The 21,758-nt window shown below is 43.0% G+C and overlaps 1 protein-coding gene across 3 annotated transcripts in view; it reads right to left on the bottom strand.

Moving 5' to 3' along the window:
• LOC118507506 (translin-associated protein X) overlaps positions 1 to 21,523 on the bottom strand; it is a 168,194-nt gene extending 146,671 nt beyond the window's left edge. The window contains exons 1-3 of one of the 3 annotated variants that reach the window (XM_036046045.1): positions 21,121 to 21,523; positions 18,861 to 19,619; positions 7,222 to 9,520 (exon numbers count right to left, since the gene is read on the bottom strand). In XM_036046045.1, the coding sequence (XP_035901938.1) occupies positions 18,887 to 19,619; positions 21,121 to 21,359 (972 nt within the window). In that variant the 5' untranslated portion in view covers positions 21,360 to 21,523 and the 3' untranslated portion in view covers positions 7,222 to 9,520; positions 18,861 to 18,886. Of the gene's footprint in view, positions 1 to 7,221; positions 9,521 to 17,301; positions 17,610 to 18,860; positions 19,620 to 21,120 lie in introns of those variants that run through there. The other 2 variants (XM_036046043.1, XM_036046044.1) reach the window with 2 other exon arrangements.
• Between the last annotated feature and the right edge of the window lie 235 nt (positions 21,524 to 21,758).

The following is a 21,758-nucleotide window of genomic DNA, read 5'->3' as shown; positions in this document are numbered from 1 at the left end:
TTCTTATCTTGAGTCCAATCTCTAAGTAAAAGTGATCATCGATCCCAAAGCGTTAGTGTGTTTTGCCTATGGGGAAGCGTAAAAAGAGAGAGGTGCTTCGGCCATCTCTCTCAAACCCGTCGGAGCTTACTCCAAAAAAGCCGAAAGAGACTCTTGTGTGCGTGAGTGATGGTACTCCTGACGACGCCGATGAGGAGAGAGGAGAATTTGCAGAGGTGAGCTACAAGGGAGGAGCTCGTCGTAAATCGGTAAACGCTGCCCCATCCGATAACAATATATCTGTAGCAGCATCCAAGAAGGTTCGACCGCCGCCTGTGGTTGTAAAACAACCTTCCTTATTTCAGCTCAAACATGAGCTTAAAGATTTCTCTGGAGTGGAATTCCAATGTATTGGAATAGGAGTTAAAGTTTACGTGAAATCGCTCGAGGATCACCAACGCCTGATCAGCCTTCTTGAAGGAAGAAAGGATGCGCTGTTTTATACTCACGACATTCCGCAGCCAAAGCCATTCAAGGCTGTCCTTTGCGGGCTGCCGCTGACGGATGCCAACGAAGTTATGGCAGAACTGCGAGACCGCTATTCCATGAAGCCAATTGAGGGTTTTCGTATAAAACGACAAAACGAAGACACGAACACGTACTCATCGCACTTGTATCTAGTGCATTTTGTGAAAGGTACATGTTCTCAAGAAGCCCTCAAAGAGGTGCGTACGATTCAATCCATCAGGGTACGTTGGGAGGCGTATCGAGGTGGACGTCGACGATTGACACAATGTCTTCGATGTCAAGCTTTTGGACACGGCTCGCACAACTGTCGAATGAAGCCCAAATGTCCAAATTGTTCGCTAGAACACGTGCTGGCAGAGTGTACAGCGGCAAGTGACACACTACGGTGCGCCAATTGTAATGGAGGTCACAAAGCAAATGACCCTCAGTGTCCTCAACTGGCTAAATATCGACAAATTCGGGAGCGTGCATCAGCTCAGCAACGAGTAAATTTTCGTAAGGCTATGCAAACAAAGGTGGTGCCTGCCTCTTCAGCATTCCCGCCACTGAATCCACGTGCTGAAAGACCCATTCCGACTGTGTCTGCTGCAGATACGCATCGCAAGGAACCGCCTACTGTTGTCATCCCTCCTGGTATGCAGTACGCCATGGTGGCAAAAATGACATCACCATTTCGTTGCAACACTGCGGAAGCCCCTCTCCCATCTGACACCGGAGCTCCGCTACATGTTGCAGCTACTTTAATGGGCATTTTCACAGAGATGGTTGAGCGGCTCAGCACATGCCGTTCCCGTCGAGACCAAATCACCGTCATCGGGGAGTTTGCTATTAGCTATGGCTAACAAACTCCGAATAGCCACCTGGAATGCTTGTTCTGTGAGACCAAAGAAAATCCCGCTTGTTGATTTTCTTCGAAGACAAGCCATCGACATCATGCTTATCACAGAGACCCACTTAAAACCGGATGTAAGTTTTGCGCTTCCGGGCTACAACTTGGTACGGATGGATCGTCGCGGGTTCAATACGCGAGGAGGAGGGGTAGCTATCACCGTTAGAAGTGGTATACTCTTCACCCCGTTATCGTGCTACAAAACCACAATGTTAGAAGCTGTCAGAACTGAAGTACAGTCAGTCACTGGGGCAATACGGTTCGCAGCTGTTTACTGCTCGCTCCAAGGTCGGCATGACCTTGGTCACGATGCTGCCTTCAAGCGCGACCTCTCCATCATCACTAGAACGAATGCCAAACTTGTTGTGGCAGGTGACCTTAATGCTCGACACCGCATGTGGAACAATATGCGCTCCAACACCAACGGTAGACTTCTCTTCGACCACGCCCAGCAAGGTCACTACACTGTTGAGTACCCAGACTCTCCGACCTACGTAACATCGAGAGGTTCATCCAGCACCTTAGATATTTTCTTAACCAACGTTGGGATAGAGAAGCCAGTGACGCTGGATGAGTTAAATTCCGATCATTTTCCGGTATTAACTGAGGTGACCTTCACAGCTAGCCGTAGTCCAAAACTACAACGAAAGGACTTCCTCAGTGTTGACTGGGCGCGTTTTGGCCGGTTAGTGGACGGCGAATTACATGAAACTGAATGCAATACGGTTGAGGAAATTGACCTTGCGATTGGTATGCTAGAAAGGGCAATTAAGAAAACAGAACAGGTATGTGTTAGGACCAAGCCCGTTACGAGTGAGTTTGTGAACATAGACCCCTATACATTGGAACTGATACGGATGCGAAACCGATACAGGAGACTCTTTCAAAATACTGGCAATAGACTTTATAAAGGTCAAGCAGCATCTTTGGCGAGGGTGATCTCTTCAAAAATTGCTGATATAAAGAATGCGAATTTTGAACGGGTTGTTTCCCGGATGGATGTTCGATCTCCACCCTTTTGGAAAGTAGCCAAGATCCTTAAGCAGAGATCCAAACCTGTCCCTCCTTTGACAGTCAGTGGAAACATTTTGGTCACTCCCTACGAAAAGTGCAATGCCATTGCTGCGCAATTTGCTAGTGCACACTTGCTAGGTACTAATTTTGTTAGTCCTTTTGAAAGGAACGTTACTGAAAGCTTAAGATCAGCTCATCAAGCTAGCTTTTCTAGACCAGAACATGACCGTGTGACCGTGGGAAACGTCCGATTTGCACTGAAGCGGATGAAAAACATGAAGGCTCCCGGTATAGATGGATTATTCAACATCCTACTCAAAAACCTACAAGTGAAAGCACTTACCTTGTTGGCTACCATTTTTGATAAGTGTCTTGTGCTGGGATACTTCCCTAGCGCTTGGAAGAGTGCTAAGGTGGTTCCCATTCTCAAGCCCGGTAAGGATCCTACTCGTGCAGAGAGCTACCGACCAATAAGTTTACTCTGTGCTTTGGGTAAACTATTTGAAAGAATAATCCTCGATCGTCTTCAAAACCGGGTGTCTGAGCTGGAACTCATCCCTGCAGAGCAGTTTGGTTTTAGATCAGGTCATTCAACTACACAGCAATTGCTTAGGCTCAAAAATATCATTCAGGCAAATAAAACAGCATCTAGATCCACTGCTGTTGCCTTTTTGGATGTTGAAAAGGCTTTCGACAACGTTTGGCATAGTGGACTAATTCATAAGCTATTAGTGTACGGTCTTCCAATGTTCTTGGTGAAGATCGTCAGCAGCTACTTGGAGGATAGGACATTTCGGGTGGCCTTAAGCTCTGCGATGTCTGATGCCTTACCAATTCCCGCCGGAGTACCACAGGGTAGTTTACTTGGACCTTTATTGTGCATTTTGTACACAGCGGATGTACCTGATCTACCCTGTGATGGCAAGTTATTCCTGTTTGCAGACGACACTGCCATTGCCGTAAAGGGCAGAAACGTGGTAGAATTGAGGAGCAGAGCTCAGCGCTGCCTAGATATTTTCCTCAAATATGCTACAAATTGGAAAATCAAAATAAATTCAACAAAAACCCAAGCGGTGCTGTTTCCCCATCGGCATAAGGCCAAACTTTTAACTCCTCCAAATTGTAGCAGTATTCGAGTAGAAGGTAACTTTGTAGAGTGGTCCTCGGTCATTAAATACTTAGGACTTATGATTGATCGCAAGATGCTCTTTCGAGAACATATTCAGGGCATTTTGAACAAGGGTCACATGCTCATTAGAAGCCTGTATCCCTTGATTAATCGTAGATCCAAGCTATCACTACAGAATAGGCTCGCATTATACAAGCAAATATTTTCACCAATGGTTACTTACGCAATTTCGGTGTGGGGGTCCTGTTCACAAACTAACTTAAACAAAGTGCAAATAATGTTAAATAAGGTATTGCGCATGATTTTAAATGCCTCAAGATACACAAGACGAGTGGATCTGTATGAAAGTGCAGGAATTAAACCACTTCATGAATTAGCTATACAAATGAATGCAATGCTCTTCGAGAGATGCATGCATTCAGAATATGAATTAATTCGCAACATAGGAGCCTCACTCCGATTGTAAATCAAACTAGGTAAGATAGGTTAAAGTAAAAATAAGCTAGGGTAAGTTTGTTATTATTTTTATATTTTTAAGGTTTTTAAGTTATTTTTCATTAGTTTAAATTAGGTTATCGTAGGCTATTAGGTAAAAAAAAATCACTTAACTCAATCAATTCAGTGCATGCCATCGCAATAACACACAACAAAATCTTTACACAAAACATACAGAATTTAGGTTAGAAAAGCGCATTTGAACGCTGTATATAATCCAATATTATCCTCAACAATGTAATTGTATCAAAACATCAAGAATAAAAATGTATGTATGTATGTATGCGTCGGCATTCGGGCCCTGGCGCGAGACGTTGGCGTGGCCCCGAGCACCGTCAAGGTGGCGTTAAATGAGGACCTGCGGTACGCGTCGTACAAGCGACGTAGGGGACAGCTCATAACAGCAAAAACGCGCGAAAAGCGACTTGCCAACGCTAAGCGCTTGTTGAGCTGGCTGAAGCACCCGGCGCAGCCAGGCACGTTGTGGTTCTTCTCTGACGAGTAGAACTTTTGTCAAGACCAGAAGCACAACGTACAGAACGACCGCTGGCTCGCTTACTGTGCTGCTGATGTGCCCCGTGTGCCGCAGACGAAGTTTCCTCAGACGGTGATGGTGTTCGGGTCCGTCTCGTCGGAGGGAGACGTGATGCCGCCTCACATCTTCCCCCAGGGCCTGCGGCTGAATGCTGACGGGTACATTGAGCTGCTGGCCGCCGTGGTGAAGCCGTGGATTGAGACGGTGGCCAATGGGCGGCCGTACGTTTGGCAGCAGGATTTTGCACCATGCCATACGGCCGTAAAAACATGCCAATGGCTCACTGCCAATTTCGACCGATACACCAGCACCGACGTTTGGCCAACCAGCTCCCTTGACCTTAATCCTATGGATTACTTTGTGTGGGGCACAGTTGAGCGGGACACCAACAGGGCGTCCTGCAATACCAAAGCGGAGCTGGTGGCCAGAATAAAGGCCGTGTTTTCGGCCGTCCCCAAAGACATGGTTGTCCGGGCTTGCGCGCGGTTCCGGAAGCGGGTGCAGGCGGCCATCGACGCGGAGGGGGGGTACTTTGAATTAAAAAATGCGGCAAACATGGTAAGCTAAACTTTATAGAATTTTTTTTTTATATTTAACATAAATTTGATAAAAATTCCTTTCCTATTCCCTCAGAAACTGTCAAATTTATCTCGAACACCCTGTATATGTCCGCTAATCGGCATACAACAACCCACAACATGCATTCAACAAATTGTGAAAAGAGAAGATTCACAATGTAACTACGAAAAGATTTACAGTCGAGGCTTCATAAAAAGAATCAAAGAAGACACAATACTTATCAACGACGCAATAGCAGAAATCGCATCAAACTGCAGCAAAATGAACCAAGTACTGAACGGTTCCTACGTCATACAATTCGAAAATTGTAACATTATCATTAATGGAGAAATTTTTTCAAACAACCAAGTCACCATTCCTGGTAAACCATTCAAATCAACAGCAGGAATCAACATCGATAGGGGGGAGGAAACATAGAGAACATAGAGAAAAACTACAAAAGAACGACGATAAAAGTAAACATGACTTAAGCGAAACGACCAGAAACGTTCGTTAGCAGACCAACTTCATTCCACGCCGCAACGAGACTTTGAGGGCAGTCATTTAAGAGGGGAGGAGTTAAAACGACAGCGCAGCACGAGAAAAGCAACGCAGCAGAACGCGCCACCGTGCATCGCAGCATGATAAACAAACAAACCACAAAGCAGCGCGCACAACATTATCTGCAACGCAGCATAATTCAGCACGGACCAGCGCACCAGCATCCATCCAAACCAGTCAGTTGATATTCAGACGGTAATCCGAACGGTATCTAACTCCGCCGGTCGATGGTGATAACGTTAAGTTTTTTTAAAACACTTCTCCCGGACACCGTGCGTTAACTCATCTATATTTAAAAATCTTGTGGATCAGGAGGATCAAGTATTAGAGTTCTGGAAAAAAATGACTATTGTTGATGCCATATTTTCATTGGCTCAGGCTTGGGAGAAGATTCCGGAAATAACTTTACTTCGTTCTTGGCATAACATATTACCAGAGTTTGTGGCTGTTGCTCAATATGAGGAGAATGATTGTGATGAAATTGAAGGACTGTGTAAGGATCTAGCCGTATCGCGGAGGGAAGAAAGGCCCGTCGCAATGCCATCGATGCCAGGCTTTTGGGCATGGTACTCGCCATTACCAGATTAACCCTCGGTGTGCCATCTGCGCGGCGGAGCATCTCTCGGAGCAGTGTTCATCGAGTTCGGGCACAGTAAAGTGCTTGAACTGTGGTGCCGCTTATCGCGCCGATGATCCGTCTTGTCCAAAGAAGGCGAAATACATTGAGATTAGACAGCGCGAGTTACCGTATTCAACATCGGCAACATACAACATCATCAGCGGTACTCGACGACGATGTAATCCAACACCGCCTCGACCATGGGACGATCAACATTTCGATGCCTCAGCATTCCGGCCGGCCAACGCTGCTCCGACCGTGATACCAGCAACCCGACGCCGGAACATTCCTAACGTCACGTGGCCGAACCAACTCCTTGGTGTGACCGTGACCTCCTCCCCTTCCATACCACTCCTATATCCATAACTGTAACCATAACTTCTAAACATAAAAATAATTATTAAGTCAGTCTTAATCGGACCCTCCAGCAAACAAGACGCGAATAAAGCGGATCATCCCCAACATAAAAACATTTTTGAGTTTTAACTGGCGCCCGAATAGGAACCCCCCTGACAAAGTGGTTAAACGTGTTGTAACACCGTAGCAGCGATCGCGGACAAGTCTCCCCGAAGGAAGAGAGGACCCCTAGTAGATCCCGTGAGGAACAAAACGGACAGCCCCAATCTTCGCGCCGCAGCCACGTACAGGATCAACCCGAAAAGATGAGTCACGCTGTCGCCTTGATGTTGCTGTGAGTTATTTTTAAGTTATATTTTTATATAATTGTTGTTTATAATACCTATGAATTGTGATAGGAAAAGTATCGGAAAAAATTAGTGCTACGAACAGGTTTTGACAAATTATTATAAGTGGAATAATTTCTTACTCTCTCAACAAACAAGTGACAAGAAAGTTTTGTGCCAAAGTGTAAAGTGTAGGGACGTGTAATTTGAGTAAATTGCGTTTTTTTTTTTCATTGCGGTTTGTGGAAAATTTAGCACTGTGTGTATTGATTGTGATTTTTTTTTCTCAGTATTGACCTTTGTGTGTAATTTTTTTGATGTTTAAATTTGATTATTCAAAATTTTTCGTAAATTCAAAAGAACTGCAGTATTTGATAGAAACAGAATGTTTCCAAATACAACCAACAATGAACCAGCCCATGCTGCTCAGATGTCGGGACAGCATCTAGCACCAAATGAATTTTTGGACATAGGCCGTGTTCCGGATTATGTTAGGGATTTACCGGTGTTTAATGGAAAAGCCAGTGACCTAACGCGTTGGATAATAGAAGTTGAGGAAATGTTTCAAATGTACGAACGTGTGCCTAAGAACACAATACAGTACCACATTCTTCAAGGTACTGTTAGACGTAAAATTCAAGGAGAAGCTGCTGATGTGCTTAACTCAAATTACATAGATGGTTCTTGGGAAACCATAAAGCAAACTCTATTGCTGTACTACAAAGACAAAAGAGATCTAAAGACATTAGACCATGAGTTGACGCTGATTTATAAGAGACAAAATGAGTCTCTTAGCAGTTATTTCAGCAGGGTAAACGAATTGCAAACTGCAATTATTACGCAGGTACATGCAGATAGCAAGTATAATAGGAATGCTCATGTACACATAAACTACTTTAGAGAAAAAACTCTAGATAGTTTTATTAGAGGGCTTGAGAAACCTCTATGCTTTTTATTAAAAAATTACAACCCACCAAATTTGAATGCAGCCTACAATTATTGTCTGGAGTATGGCAATGCTAATATAAGGTCAGCACCTTTTAGGAACGAAAGAGCTCCTAATACAGTTCATGTGCCGAGAGGTTTGTACGTACCTCCTCCTGTTCAGCCACAAATGAACAACAGTTTTCAATATCAACACAGGAATAATAATAGTAACGGGTACAAATATAATCCGAGACCAAATGCTCCTATTCCAATGGAAGTAGACCCATCGATGAATTCAAGGGCCACAAAGAGTGGTTACAAACAAAAGCTAAGCATTATTGTGGAAAGCATTACGTTGGCAAAATTATCTATTACTAATCCACGCCTACTAAGTAAAAAGGAAACAGATTTGATAATCGCGAATTTTAAAAATAGCAGGTATCCGTTACATACAGCTATAGAAGCTTTGTCAAAAACAACAACTAAGGTAGCTGTTAACAAGAACGAACTTTTATTAATGATACGCGTCCCTAAACTGGAATTAAGAGTTTATCGAAAAATACAGGTGTATGCGATTACGAATAGAAATAAGAAAGTTCATGTTCCCAATTCCCTTTACCTATCAATCAAATCCCAAATGTTCACGGTGTCAACATTAGAAGACGACATCTACCTCGCAGAAAATATTGAGGAAGACAACTCAACGTGCATCCCGCATCTGATTAAAGGGTAGTCAGCAATCTGCGATTATGTGGCAAATCCTTCGAAATCAGAGGTCATCAATGTTAACACGGGCAACATCGTGATCAGCACAGACCAATGGTACATCCTAGATTCGACATGTGGTATTCATGGGCGAAATATTACCGGATCAATATCAATATCGTACGACTCTTGCGATATTTTGATTAACAAGACAATGGTTTCGACGCAAGTAATAGACATCCCCGGTTCACCGATCCATTTGCCGATATTTGGAATAGAGGTTACATTTCGCAATAAAGTGATAAACCTGAGCATCGATTATCTACACGATCTACACAACGATTTGCGAAAGCATATGAACCAGATAAAGTTAGATAACAACAGTTTATCCTGGTCCTGGAAATGGTCTGTAAGCAGTATCATTAGCACCCCGTTATTGGTAATGATAATAATTTCGGTGTATGTGTACCTGTCGAAAAAGAAAAGTAACGTCAAGATACAAATCAACGCGATGCCAGATACTCAGACTCCACAAAATAACGGAACGGAGACGTCGTCGACAAGTAGGATGATGTTAGCATCGGAGTTCAAGCCGATCACGATGCAAGAACTGTTTCGTACGGAGCCTCAAATTTAGGAGGGGGCGAGTTACCGTATTCAACATCGGCAACATACAACATCATCCGCGGTACTCGACGACGATGTAATCCAACACCGCCTCGACCATGGGACGACCAACATTTCGACGCCTCAGCATTCCGGCCGACCAACGCTGCTCCGACCGTGAGACCAGCAACCCGACGCCGGAACATTCCTAATGTCACATGGCCGAACCAACTCCTTGGTGTGACCGTGACCTCCTCCCCTTCCATACCACTCCTATATCCATAACTGTAAACTTGTAAACATAAAAATAATTATTAAGTCAGTCTTAATCGGACCCTCCAGCAAACAAGACGCGAATAAAGCGGATCATCCCCAACATAAAAACATTTTTGAGTTTTAACTGGCGCAAGCAGGATAAAGAATCGATGCTGGAATATACGTACGCCATGAAACGAATCGCCCAAGCCCGGCATTTGGACGAAACTCATGTACATTTCGTGGTTCCGGATGAATGCTAACGATAGCACGTGATAAATGTGTAGTTAGCGTCAGCATCGATGTCGTGAAAAATGAAGAGTTTTTGTTCTACGTCGTGAGCAATGGATACGATTACATTCTCGGAACGGAATCGCTGAAATACTTCGTCACCAAAGTATCCCTTTAAGGTGTGAAGATTATACCACGAGGAAAGAAATGCAGGGAAATGATGACTATAATCGCTAGTTAACCGGATGAGAACCACGATATGAGAAGGTAGTGCAACAGATGGTTAAGAAGTATAGCGAGATAGAATGTGCAATATAGCAAGCTAGGGATCTCACTCTAGATGCGGAAACAGAGAGTCAGAAGAACGCGATGCGTAGGCGAACACACGCAGTGCCGGCGACCAAAAATAAAAAACCATGAACACGAGCAAAAAACAAGTGAAATTATTCAACTTAAAGACAGATCGTCTTTATTGGTGACTCCGACGTGATCGCTGGAAAATAACGATTTGCGTAAAAGGTTTGGTGGTAACATCGACGCATGGGTTTTCTATAAGCCGGCCTTCGAGACAATTCTATAAGGCAGGCTACATGATGCGAGATGCCAAAAATATTTCGCTAAAAAGGGGGGGTTATGCGAAATCTATCCGTCAAAAAGATTTCGCCTCCTCGAGCTGAAATCTCGGAAAGATTTCGCTTCTCTCTAGCCCTCTCTGTCACTTTCCATGCGTTGCCATGGTAATTTTCGGTTCGGTAAGAGATGACATGAAGTGCTCTAAAACACGCATGTAGATGAACCGAGATGATTTTGACGGATAGATTTAAGGGATAGAATCCCCCCTTTTTAGCGATATCTTTTTGGCATCTCGCATCATGTAGCCTAGGCTTATCGTGCATGTGAGTGTATAGGTGTAGTGTGTGCTGTTGAACATAGTCCGGTTAAACACCACGCGTGTGCAGCGTATACTACGAATCCTTGTACGCGCGAGTTACCGTATTCAACATCGGCAACATACAACATCATCAGCGGTACTCGACGACGATGTAATCCAACACCGCCTCGACCATGGGACGATCAACATTTCGACGCCTCAGCATTCCGGCCGGCCAACGCTGCTCCGACCGTGAGATCAGCAACCCGACGCCGGAACATTCCTAACGTCACGTGGCCGAACCAACTCCTTGGTGTGACCGTGACCTCCTCCCCTTCCATACCACTCCTATATCCGTAACTGTAAACTTGTAAACATAAAAATAATTATTAAATTAGGTTTAATCGGACCCTCCAGCAAACTAGAGGCGAATAAAGCGAATCATCCCCAACATAAAAACATTTTGAGTTTTAACTCGCGCACAATAGAGTTCAGTTGCCAGAGTTCTTTCTGTGTTAAAAAGTGTCGGTTAAATAAGGATTTTGCACTTTACAATAGGGAATTGTAAGGGATATAAAACATTTTCGCTTTTGTAGAAAGGCGAGATTTCTTCGTTCCAACGGAACACAAAGCGCTTACCACTGCCATGTCTTCGAAAACTGATAAAACTCCACGGCAAGCAAGACATCTTGATTACATTTCGCAGTTTACTACTGATATCAGGTATATCACGGGCGATAGTAATATCGTAGCAGTTACCTTGTCACGCATAGGAGGAACGAATGCTGTAAACTCTCTGAACTACGAATCATTGGCAGAGAGTCAAAGATCGGATACGGAGCTCTAAAAATGTCTAGGACTCCAATCCAAAGATTCAAAGTTTCGGTTTGATAAGGTTATCATTAACAATCAAACAATTTACTTCGAAACATCTACCAGTGTCAATCGACCTAACATTCCGCAACCCTTAAGGTTTACTATATTTAAAGATTCACATAACCTTTCACACCCTGGTATAAGAGCCACCAAAAAATTAATAACTTCTAAATATTTTTGACCGTGCATGAATAAGCACATAACTCAGTGGACAAAAGCCTGCGGGAATTGTCAGAGATCAAAGATCAATAGACACATTCATTCTCCGATAGCGCCATTCGATCTCCCAGCCGATAGGTTTGAACATATTCATGTTGATATCGTTGGATCGCTTCCTATATCAGACAACAGGGCATATCTTCTAAAGGTAGAAGATAGAAACACTAGATGGCCAGAAGCCTATCCGATAGAAGACATTACAGCAGAAACTGTTGCCATTTCAAGATTCGTTTGTCCAGTGAACATCACCACTGATAGAGGATGACAATTGCAATAAAAAAATTTCTCTGAGCTAGCAAAATCATCAGGAAGTCATCACATCTCGACCACTGCGTACCATCCACAATCGAATGGATTAGTAGAACGTTTCCACAAGCACTTGAAAAGCTCTCTTATGACCAACGAACATTTCGGAAAAATGGACAGAAAGGTTATTTCTAGTCTTGTTAGGAATCAGAGTTAGCTATAAGACAGATCTGAAATGCACATCACCTGATTTAGTTTAAAGGCTAAATCTGCTATTGCCAGCAAACTTTGTGAACCCGCCAGACACTAACATTCCGGATGTCACAGATTATGTTGCTAAGCTTATGAACGCTTTCAGCAAGGTTGCTCCTACGGAGGAGAAGGTTCTGAGTTTCCATGGCGAACAGACGTAGTGCCGGCGACCAAAAAAAAACCGTAAACACGACCAAAAAACAAGTGAAATTATTCAACTTAAAGACAGATCGTCTTTAGATCTAAATTGGAAGCAATATTTTTCACCAGGTACAAAAAACAAATAAGTTGCCAAATCAAAATGTCAATTATAATTATAACAATATAGCCTGGAAAAATTCGATTGAATATCTAGGCATACTTTTGGACAAAAGATTAACATTTAAAGTAAATGCCGAAGCCACGGTGTCAAAGTGCGAAACAATGTACAAAATCTTATACAGTTTTCTGCACAGGAAATCTAAACTCAATTTACTCAAAAAATTACTATTCTACAAAGCGGCAATACGACCAATACTAACGTATGCATCAACAGTCTGATCTAAATGCGCAAATTGTCATTTAACATGTTAAGTTAAAGATTACAAAACAAAATCTTAAAAACTATTCTGAATGTTTCCCCTTGGTATCGTACATCACCCCTCCACGGTATTTGAGATATACCTTTTATAATTCAATACATAAACTGTTGGCGCTGCTAGGATAGTCACGGAAAATTCAAAAAGTCGTAAGAGTCAAACTCGCGATTATAAACAGATCGGCTAGCACGGAACATCAGAACACGGATAAGCGGAAGTAAGAAACTGCAGGGAAGAAAGCAGTAGCGTTTGAGGTACGTGACTGAGAAGGCGCTTAGGCCATTATTTTGAGTTTTTTTTCTCTTATTTCCCTTTATTCCCGTCGCATTGAACAAATAAAGCGGATTGTAAAACTACAGAATCGGCTGGCGTTTGTTGCGTAAGCAACAAAATTCTCAAAATAAGTGTCGATATTGCAAAGCATTATTCGCATCAGAGACATCGTGTTGTGATAGAGACCGGAAACGTGTCAAAATCACACAAGCAATTTGTTCAGAGGAAAAGATGCTCCCATGCTACAACAAAGATACGGTAAACGTATAAAAGAGTGCCAATTTCGAAAGCATGCAGACAGTGATCATGACTTTCTTGATCCCAGAGTGCTTTCACCGCTGATAGCGAACGGACGTATATCAGATAGCTCCAGTGAAACAAGAAATACTTACAGAGCGATTACAGTAAAACAAAGCCAAAGCTTTCGCTCGGACTACCATGGGCTGGGTCAAAGGATCTTCAACCAAGAGGCTTGCTTCCATGCCTCTTAGTACGTTCCATAAATCTGTGGTTGGCCATCCCTCAAAATCAGTTAAAACAGCGGATACAAATCCGTTTGGTATTCTGGAATCCATCGCCGATGATGAAATTGAAGTGAACACGCATACGCAACACGCTAAAACAGTTAAATCAACGAAACAACCACCACCAATAATCGTGGCGAGCACCAACGTTGCAGATGTGCACAAAAAAATAATTGAATCAGGTGTTGTGAGATATACCACCAACGTTACACTCAAAGGAATAGTAGTGCGAACGGATTCCATCGACAATTACAAAAAACTACTGAGCCACTTTAAAAAGATAAGTCTCAGTTTCCACTCTTATCAGCGCGAAGAAGATAAGACAACGAAAATAGTCCTGCTCCTGCTGCTGCTCCTGCTAGACATGCCTATCGAGAATTTGCGAAAAATTCTGTTAGAAGAGAAAATAACTCCGGTGGCAATAAACAAGTTGGCCATGAAGCAGAAGCGTTATGATGAGCAAGCTGCGTACTAGCTACACTTCAGTAAAGGGACGGTGGAACTCAAAGTGCTCCGTACGATTACTGCACTTGACTACCAGAAAGTGAGCTGGAAATATTATTCGAATAAAAACGGCGTAATGCAATGCAACAATTGCCAGAGCTTCGGTCACGGCGGTGACAATTGTGTTAGACAGCCTAAGTGCATCAAATGCCGTGAAACACATACATCTTCGACATGCCCGTTAATGTGCAATGTGAAAGAATGTGCGGACCGTATAATACCGACGCACAAGTTAAGGTGTGCGAACTGTGGCGGTAACCACACAGCCAACTACACGGGCTGTTCGAAAAAAGTTCGAAGCTACGCAGACAAGCCGACGCACTACCATATCTCAAACAAGGCAGGTAACGCTCTCGCATAATAACTTTCCTCTCCTGAATAACCCAAACTTTTTCCAGTCCCAGTACCAAAGAACTGAAAAAACATACAATCCCAACACACTCATTCCCCAGTCGGCATCATACGCAGATGTTACCAATACTGCTCAAAAAGAGCTCTTCGGACCAGATGAGCTGGCGCAAATAATAACAGAAACGTTTTCTAATCTTCGAAATTGTCCATCCAAAGAAGACCAAATCATGGTTGTATTTAAAATAGTTCAGAAATTCCGTTTCCCATGAAATGGCTGATACGACTGTTCAGTTTGTCTGGCTGATTACACATATTTGCGCCTGGGGGGTATGCAAACAGATGCACGGAGGAGCGATCATAAATGTAAATTTACTGTACATCGCTACAGAAACACATCGTGTGTTTATCACATCGGGTTTTATCATCTTCCCCTTCCTGTCCCAACCGAAATCCCTGAGTAGGCCGTACCCCTACATTTTGGTCCTTCGAACCGGATGGATCGTGGCGTTCTTCGAACAATTGCGTTCGTCCGGACCATACTTGCGCGTTACAAGTACCGTGCGTGTATTCACCAAGCGCACCGTTCCTGTCGGAGTCGTACAGCGTGGGGACCCCAGTATTAACCCTCCCGCGTTCCGGCTTACCACCACGCGCACCGTTCCTGTCGGAGTCGTACAGCGAGGGGACCCCAGTGTTAACCCTCCCGCGTTCCGGCTTACCACCGGGTGCATCGTTCCTGTCGGAGTCGTACAGCGAGGCGACTTTAGTGCTAACCCTCCCGCGTTCCGGCTTACCACCAGGTGCATCGTTCCTGTCGGAGTCGTACAGCGAGGTCGAAGTTTTCAACGACAACGCAACAATGGGTGATTCAGCTCCGTCAAGATCTCTAATACCCGTCCCACCAACCAATCCGAACGGATTAAGGGTAGCACGAATCAAGCACCAAGCTGTGCAACGCAAGTTGAACAAATTACAATCGGAACTAGTAGACAACCCGGTGTCTGGTACCACTCTCATCTAAGAATTCTCGAAGAACTAAAGGTCTCCCAAAAGGCAATCATGGACCAAATAGTCGAATTCTTGCCAGATGACTTGAACAACGACTTCGCAGAAGATGAAGAGTTCCAGCAAACATACGCCATCATAGAATCAAGATTGGAGGCATCAAATGAACAACCAATGATCGTGATTGACACTCCTGTTGTATCTCAGTCTCAGTTATCAATCCCAACAGCAAAGTTTGATGGTCAATATGAACATTGGCCGAAGTTCAAGGCTTTGTTTACCGACATTATGAGACGATCAAATATCTCAGATGCTGTGAAATAGCACAACCATCTGTGCAGTGGCCACCCATTGGTCAGGATTGGAGGGTTTAATGAAACGGTTCTTCGAAATAGAAGAATTGAGCAGTTCTTCAAGCTGGTGTATCGAAGAACAGGCCTCCGAAGCGTTCTACAACCATACCACAGCACGAGATGACGAAGGCAAATACATCGTACGACTTCCAAGAAAACCTGAGATGGCTGGCACCTTAGGAGAGTCAAAATCGATAGCATTGCGTCGATTTTTGGCCATTGAACGACGTCTCCGAACCATTGAACGAAACAGAGACAAAAAAGGCGTACATCGAGTTCATGGATGAGTATCTTCGGCTGGGCCATATGAGTAAAGTCATGAATCCCGACGCACCAGAAAGCTACTATCTACAGCACCATCCAGTGTTTAAGGCGGACAGCACCACCACCAAATGTCGTGTTGTTTTTGACGCATCGAGCACCACCACTTCGGGATTGTCATTAAACGATACTTTAATGACTGGGCCTACAATCCGAGAAGATGCATTTTCAATTCTGTTGCGATTCAGAACAAGAATTGTGGCACTAACCGCAGATGTTGCCAAGATGTACAGGCAGGTGTGGGTACATCCTGAAGACCGTGCCCTTCAACGAATTATCTGGCGATCATCTCCTGACAAGCCCATCGAAGAATATGAATTGAACACCGTCCCCTATGGGACAGCTTCCGCTCCATTTTTAGCTGTTAGATCACTCAAGCAAACTATCGATGACCATGCACAGGAGTGCCCCGTCGCTGCAAATCGTTTTAAGGACTTCTATGTTGACTATTTCGTGTCTGGCGATAGTACATCGGAAGCAGCTCAACTCTTGCAGAATCAAATGGAGCATTTGTGCAAGAAAGGTGGATTCCCTATTCGTAAATGGGCATCCAATGAACCAGAGGTCCTATCAGACATCGAGGAAAAGGATTCAGCAGCGACTCCATTCTCAACCACCACCAACGAAAGAGCTTTGGCCACACTTGGACTTGTTTGGGATCCATCATCAGACACCCAACGCTTCAAAATAAACATCCCGGATGCAAGTGGGCCTATCACCAAGACGAAAGTTCTTTCATGTATCGCTCGGATATATGATCCATTGGGCATAGTCAATCGCGTAAAGGCAACAGCAAAGCAGTTCATGCAACGAATCTGGTGTCTAACCAATGAGAAATCTCAACCAATCGGATGGCACAACGAACTTCCAGCATTGATGCAAAAGGACAGTCAGAATTGGACCATTAGCGGAACCTTGAAATTCCTCGTGTAGCAGTTGGCAAAGCATCATCAAATCTACAACTTCACCTGTTCTGTGATGCTCCCGAAAAGGGTTACGCCGCATGCTGTTATATTCGGAGTGAGGACATGGCTGGAAACATCACGATGCAACTCTTTGTTTCGAAATCAAAGGTGACTCCGTTGAAAAGCAGACATTCCATAGCCAGGTTGGAACTTTGCGCAGCCCATCTGTCGAGTCAGCTGTATGAACAAGTAAAGAAAGCCGTAAACCTAACCCATACAGACTCTTTGATCCGGCGAAGAATGTTGTAATTAAAAATCGAGACGTGGTTTTTATTATCGAAGGTAGTAGAAATAATGCGGAAGTAGACACAGGTACATGTTTGAACGTATCAAGTTTGTGAGTTTAGAATACGATCCTACACTTTCTGATATTAAGACTGATTCCGTAATCGAAAGTCCAATTCCTCCAACATTAAGACGTAGTACAAGAACACATACATTGCCGATACGTTAAAACGACTATGTAGGTGCAGAAACTGTAGTGCATCCAAGTTTTCATGATGGTGGCTCGTAGCACAGGGTTTCGAGAAGAAAGAGGTCTCTAGGAGCCAAAGCCTCTATAAATAAACGAAAGAAAAGTAGCACAGGGTTTTACTCAGAAGTTCGGAACAGACTACGATGAAATTTTTCACCGGTAATGAAACGGCATACTTCGGAATCATAAGTAGTACCTGTAAGTAACTCAAAGCCTACTTCAGCGCGTTCTGAGAAAGGTGGCGCACGCTGTCACCGATATAGACCTCCTCTCATGGAAGGGGGCTGTGACTCAATTAGTTGCCTGTCGTGACAAATGTCACTATGGACAAGAGCGGATTGCCTGGTGCAAGTTTGTGGTACCAGCCTCGGTACTTCAACTTGGCTCAGGATTCGGGTTTGGATACAAATCCAATGATTACTGGCATCGCTATGACAACGGAACCGGAGTTATGGCACAGATCCATTCCGACACCACCGCTTTCGCAGCCATGCTAATGCGAGTGAACGACGTTAACAACATAAATTCATCTCTCCACTCCCATTCCTCTTTTTTACCAACCGCCTGGAAAGTTCCATACGGTCCTTCTCACTTTCCTCGGTTTCACTCACTCCAACAGAACAACCGATCTGGACATATCCTTACCATGGCGGAACAAAAAAGGTACAGCAGAACGCCCATCACTAGCCAACCATAATTGATAAGGACGCGAACAAATAAGAGTCAGCACGAAATAGGCTCTAGAAAAGACTACTTCACGGTAACACGAAACCAGATTCAATAAAGAAGATGACCAATGCCTCATCCCAGATCGAATAATCATGAAAGAAATCCACAAAAATTGTCCGAAATATTGCACATATTTTTATGTAAGCAGGGTAGGTAATTTCCACGCGAATTCTTTTTTTCAAAAGTATAGAAAACTAATAGGAGATTAGTGGGCAATAATGAAAAAAGGAATATTTTTCACCCAAGCTGAGACAAAATCAAGATAAAAGACGAAGAAAATCTTTAAACAACCTAAGCCTCAATGAATTTATTCAACTCAATTCAATTCAATTCAATTCAATTCAAATCAAGTGATATCGTAGAATATCACTTAAAGAGGAAGTAAAAAAGCATAAAACAGAAAAAAATGTTGCCCCAACGTGGCACGAATTGATATAGAATGTGGTTTGAAAATGTATGTGTGAAGTATTGAAAAAAAAAATGTTGGAAACGGTCACATTAACACGTTACTTTCATCTGCATCATGTGCAGGCTTTGCTTAGCTGCTTCGAGCGGTAAGTGTCCTAATTCTCTATTTTACAAGTGAAAATAATAACATTCCTACCTTAGTAAGTATAAACTGATGGTAGTTTAGAAAAATATGCCCTCATCGTCGTCGTCCTTCGAAAGCTGCACCTGGAATAGCGCACTGGAGACGTCATCAGTTGTGCCCCATTTGGCCGCTTCGCCACCTCGCACCGTCACATTGTAGCACACATTCTCACTTTTTAACAAACTCTGCCGTAAAGTGACCATCTTGTGCGAAAAGTCACGGCTCCGTACCGCAGTAACACTTAAGAAACCTTTGTACAGCTCCTGCATGAATCGGCAATGTTGGAAGCAGCTGTCCGAATTTCCCGATCCGAGTGAGTTGACGCACGTTCGCATAATCTCGCCGCTAAGATCGCCTAGACCCAGTACAAAGTCTTGCGGATGCAGCATACAAGCCACCTCCGATGTCTCACTTCCTTTCTTTGCCGTTGTTGTTAACGTTGAAGTCGATACAACGCCAAGCGGGGAATCGGAACTTGGATTCAAATTGTCCTTCTCCGTAGTGCTTTCTACATCGCTTTGCCCGTCGTATTGGCTCTTTTTGTATGTAAGCTTCTGTTGAATAGCATCCCAGTTTGATATATCCTTCCCGGAACAGTATTCGTAGAATGTGTAGGCTTCAATAAATTCCTGCATGCCATTCGTATAAGCCCGAGCGTACTGGTATGGGTCTTGGTCCTTTAGTTCCTTTGCTATGTTAACAAAATGGTTGCGAAAAATAGCTTCCAGACGTTCCTTCGCTTCTTCACAAACTTTTCGCAAATTGTTCTTCCTGCAATAGAAATGAAAAAAAAAAATCATTCTTTTAAGTAACGCGAAATGAAACATCAATTCTTGTTGATAATTGAAATATAAACATTTTAAACAAAATCCTCCTCTTACTTTGCTAAAATTCTTCATAGATAGTAATTAAATAATTATTTTTATGTCGCCCATTTTGGATATCAAACTGCCGGACGCGTCTCGAAAATCGGTTTGAAATTACACAGGATTCAGCTGTAAAAATCAACATATACCTTATACCATAAAGTGCAAAAATAAACACTTATCGTTTTTTTAAACTTACTGAACGTTTTTATTCATAAAGAACGGTCTGGCCGTACTGTGAACTTTGAATAAATTTCAACATAATTTTATTGCTCAGAAAAATCGCAAACCCCTTTTTTAATGCACTAGTTTGCTTAACCACAACACCTGCCGAACTATCCACAGACAGAGCTAATCGGGCGAAATGTTTTAAGTTCTATACAAATATTTTAATATTTCGTTAAATATTTAGGTAAATGAGGCAAAACTTTGTATTTGAAGAATAAACCTGTTTTTTTTCCTTTCTTTATAAAAAGTTCAAAGAACATTACTTTTAGGATTTTTCCATAACTATGCTGGTTTAGGGTGCCCGTCGACAATAGTTGAAAATGAAAATTAATTTGTAATTAAACAATGTTGACTAATCCTGGGGCAGGTCACTATTGAAGTGGAAAAAAAAACTTTTTTTAAATAGCTACATGGAGTTGAGTGGTCCTGAGGCCAAGGCGATAGCTGATCTTCACATGGCAAAAGCGAGTATCAAATCGGACGGACCGTCTACAAACCGTCAAACAGTGCAAAAAAGGGAGAAGCAAGCATCACTTTTTTTGTATGTAATACAAGGAAGAAAACGAAATTACTCTTCAACGATTTTACCAACAGTTATGGAAATTAACGAAATGTAGTTTTGCTCCTTATGAATGTAAATAAAACAGAGCATTTTTTTATTACTTTCGGCAATCGTTCATGTCGGAAACTTCCAATCGAAGCAAATTTTAGCTTCGAAATACCTCTTTCTCGAAGCATTTTCGAAGCAAAAATTGGTATGTGTGGTCCTTTGGGTCTCATAGCAGTGGTAGATGCGTCTACGAAGTTGGTAAACGAAAGTTTTATTATTTAAAATGGAGACCATTTTTAATAACAAAAAAATCCTTTCACTTTTTTCTACACAGTAGAGAGACTTATTTATAAGTAGGGCTGACTACCCAGCTTTGGCTAAAATTATGCCAATGATGCCAGATAAAGACAGCCTGTGACGTCTAAAGGTGGTAGTTGCAAAGGACAAGAAAGCTTATTTATAACGCGTCCCGAAAGAAGACAGTCCTTACTTTTACGGAACGGCTCCAGATGGGTTCCGATACCCGATCCTACCGTGCGAAAACCCTGGCGCTAATACCTTCCCACAAAAGCTTTACATTCGCATAACCCAGGAAATGCACCCATTGCTGGGTACAATGCTTACTCACCTAGCATCGATGGTGTGCAGCAGAAAGATGATCCGCTTCGATTCGATCGTTATGTCTCGGCTGATTTTGACTATGCGCTCATATTTATCGTGTTTTGCGTCTAGGATCGCCGCATACTCACGGAAACACTGAATCACAGGATTGTTTTCATCTACGGCACCAGCATCGCCATGTTCTCTTCCACGGCGACCGCCGCCTTTACCGAAATGCTGACGCTTATTTCCACGGTATGTGCTCATGTTTTTTAATTTCCTTGCTCGAGTCCTCGAGTAGATACAAAATTCGATATCGAACAGTGAGACTTTTATGAAATGATTCTCCAAAGCGTGGCGTATTTATGGACGTTTCCCGGCAAAGCGCAATTCACTTGTGCAGCTGTCATGAAAGTACAATGCCGATCGCGCACACACGCACACAATGCACTCGCCATCGGTCAAACGGCATGACGTTAGTCAACAGGATTTAATTTTTTTATCGCGAAATAAAATTTAAAATTGTATTGTGTGAATCATTTGCCAGAAATTTATACAGAAATTGAGAAATATTTACTTTTTGCTGTGCAGAATGGAATATTTTCGGGTCGTTTTTGGAAAAAAATGAAATGTTTCTCTGTTTTTTCTGCGCCTGTCACTTTTGAC

The sequence above is a fragment of the Anopheles stephensi genome, chromosome 2 (assembly GCF_013141755.1).
Source record: "Anopheles stephensi strain Indian chromosome 2, UCI_ANSTEP_V1.0, whole genome shotgun sequence".
Lineage (NCBI taxonomy): Eukaryota > Metazoa > Arthropoda > Insecta > Diptera > Culicidae > Anopheles > Anopheles stephensi.
Note: the sequence above shows the minus strand (reverse complement) of the source record. Positions and strands in the feature narration are given on the sequence as shown.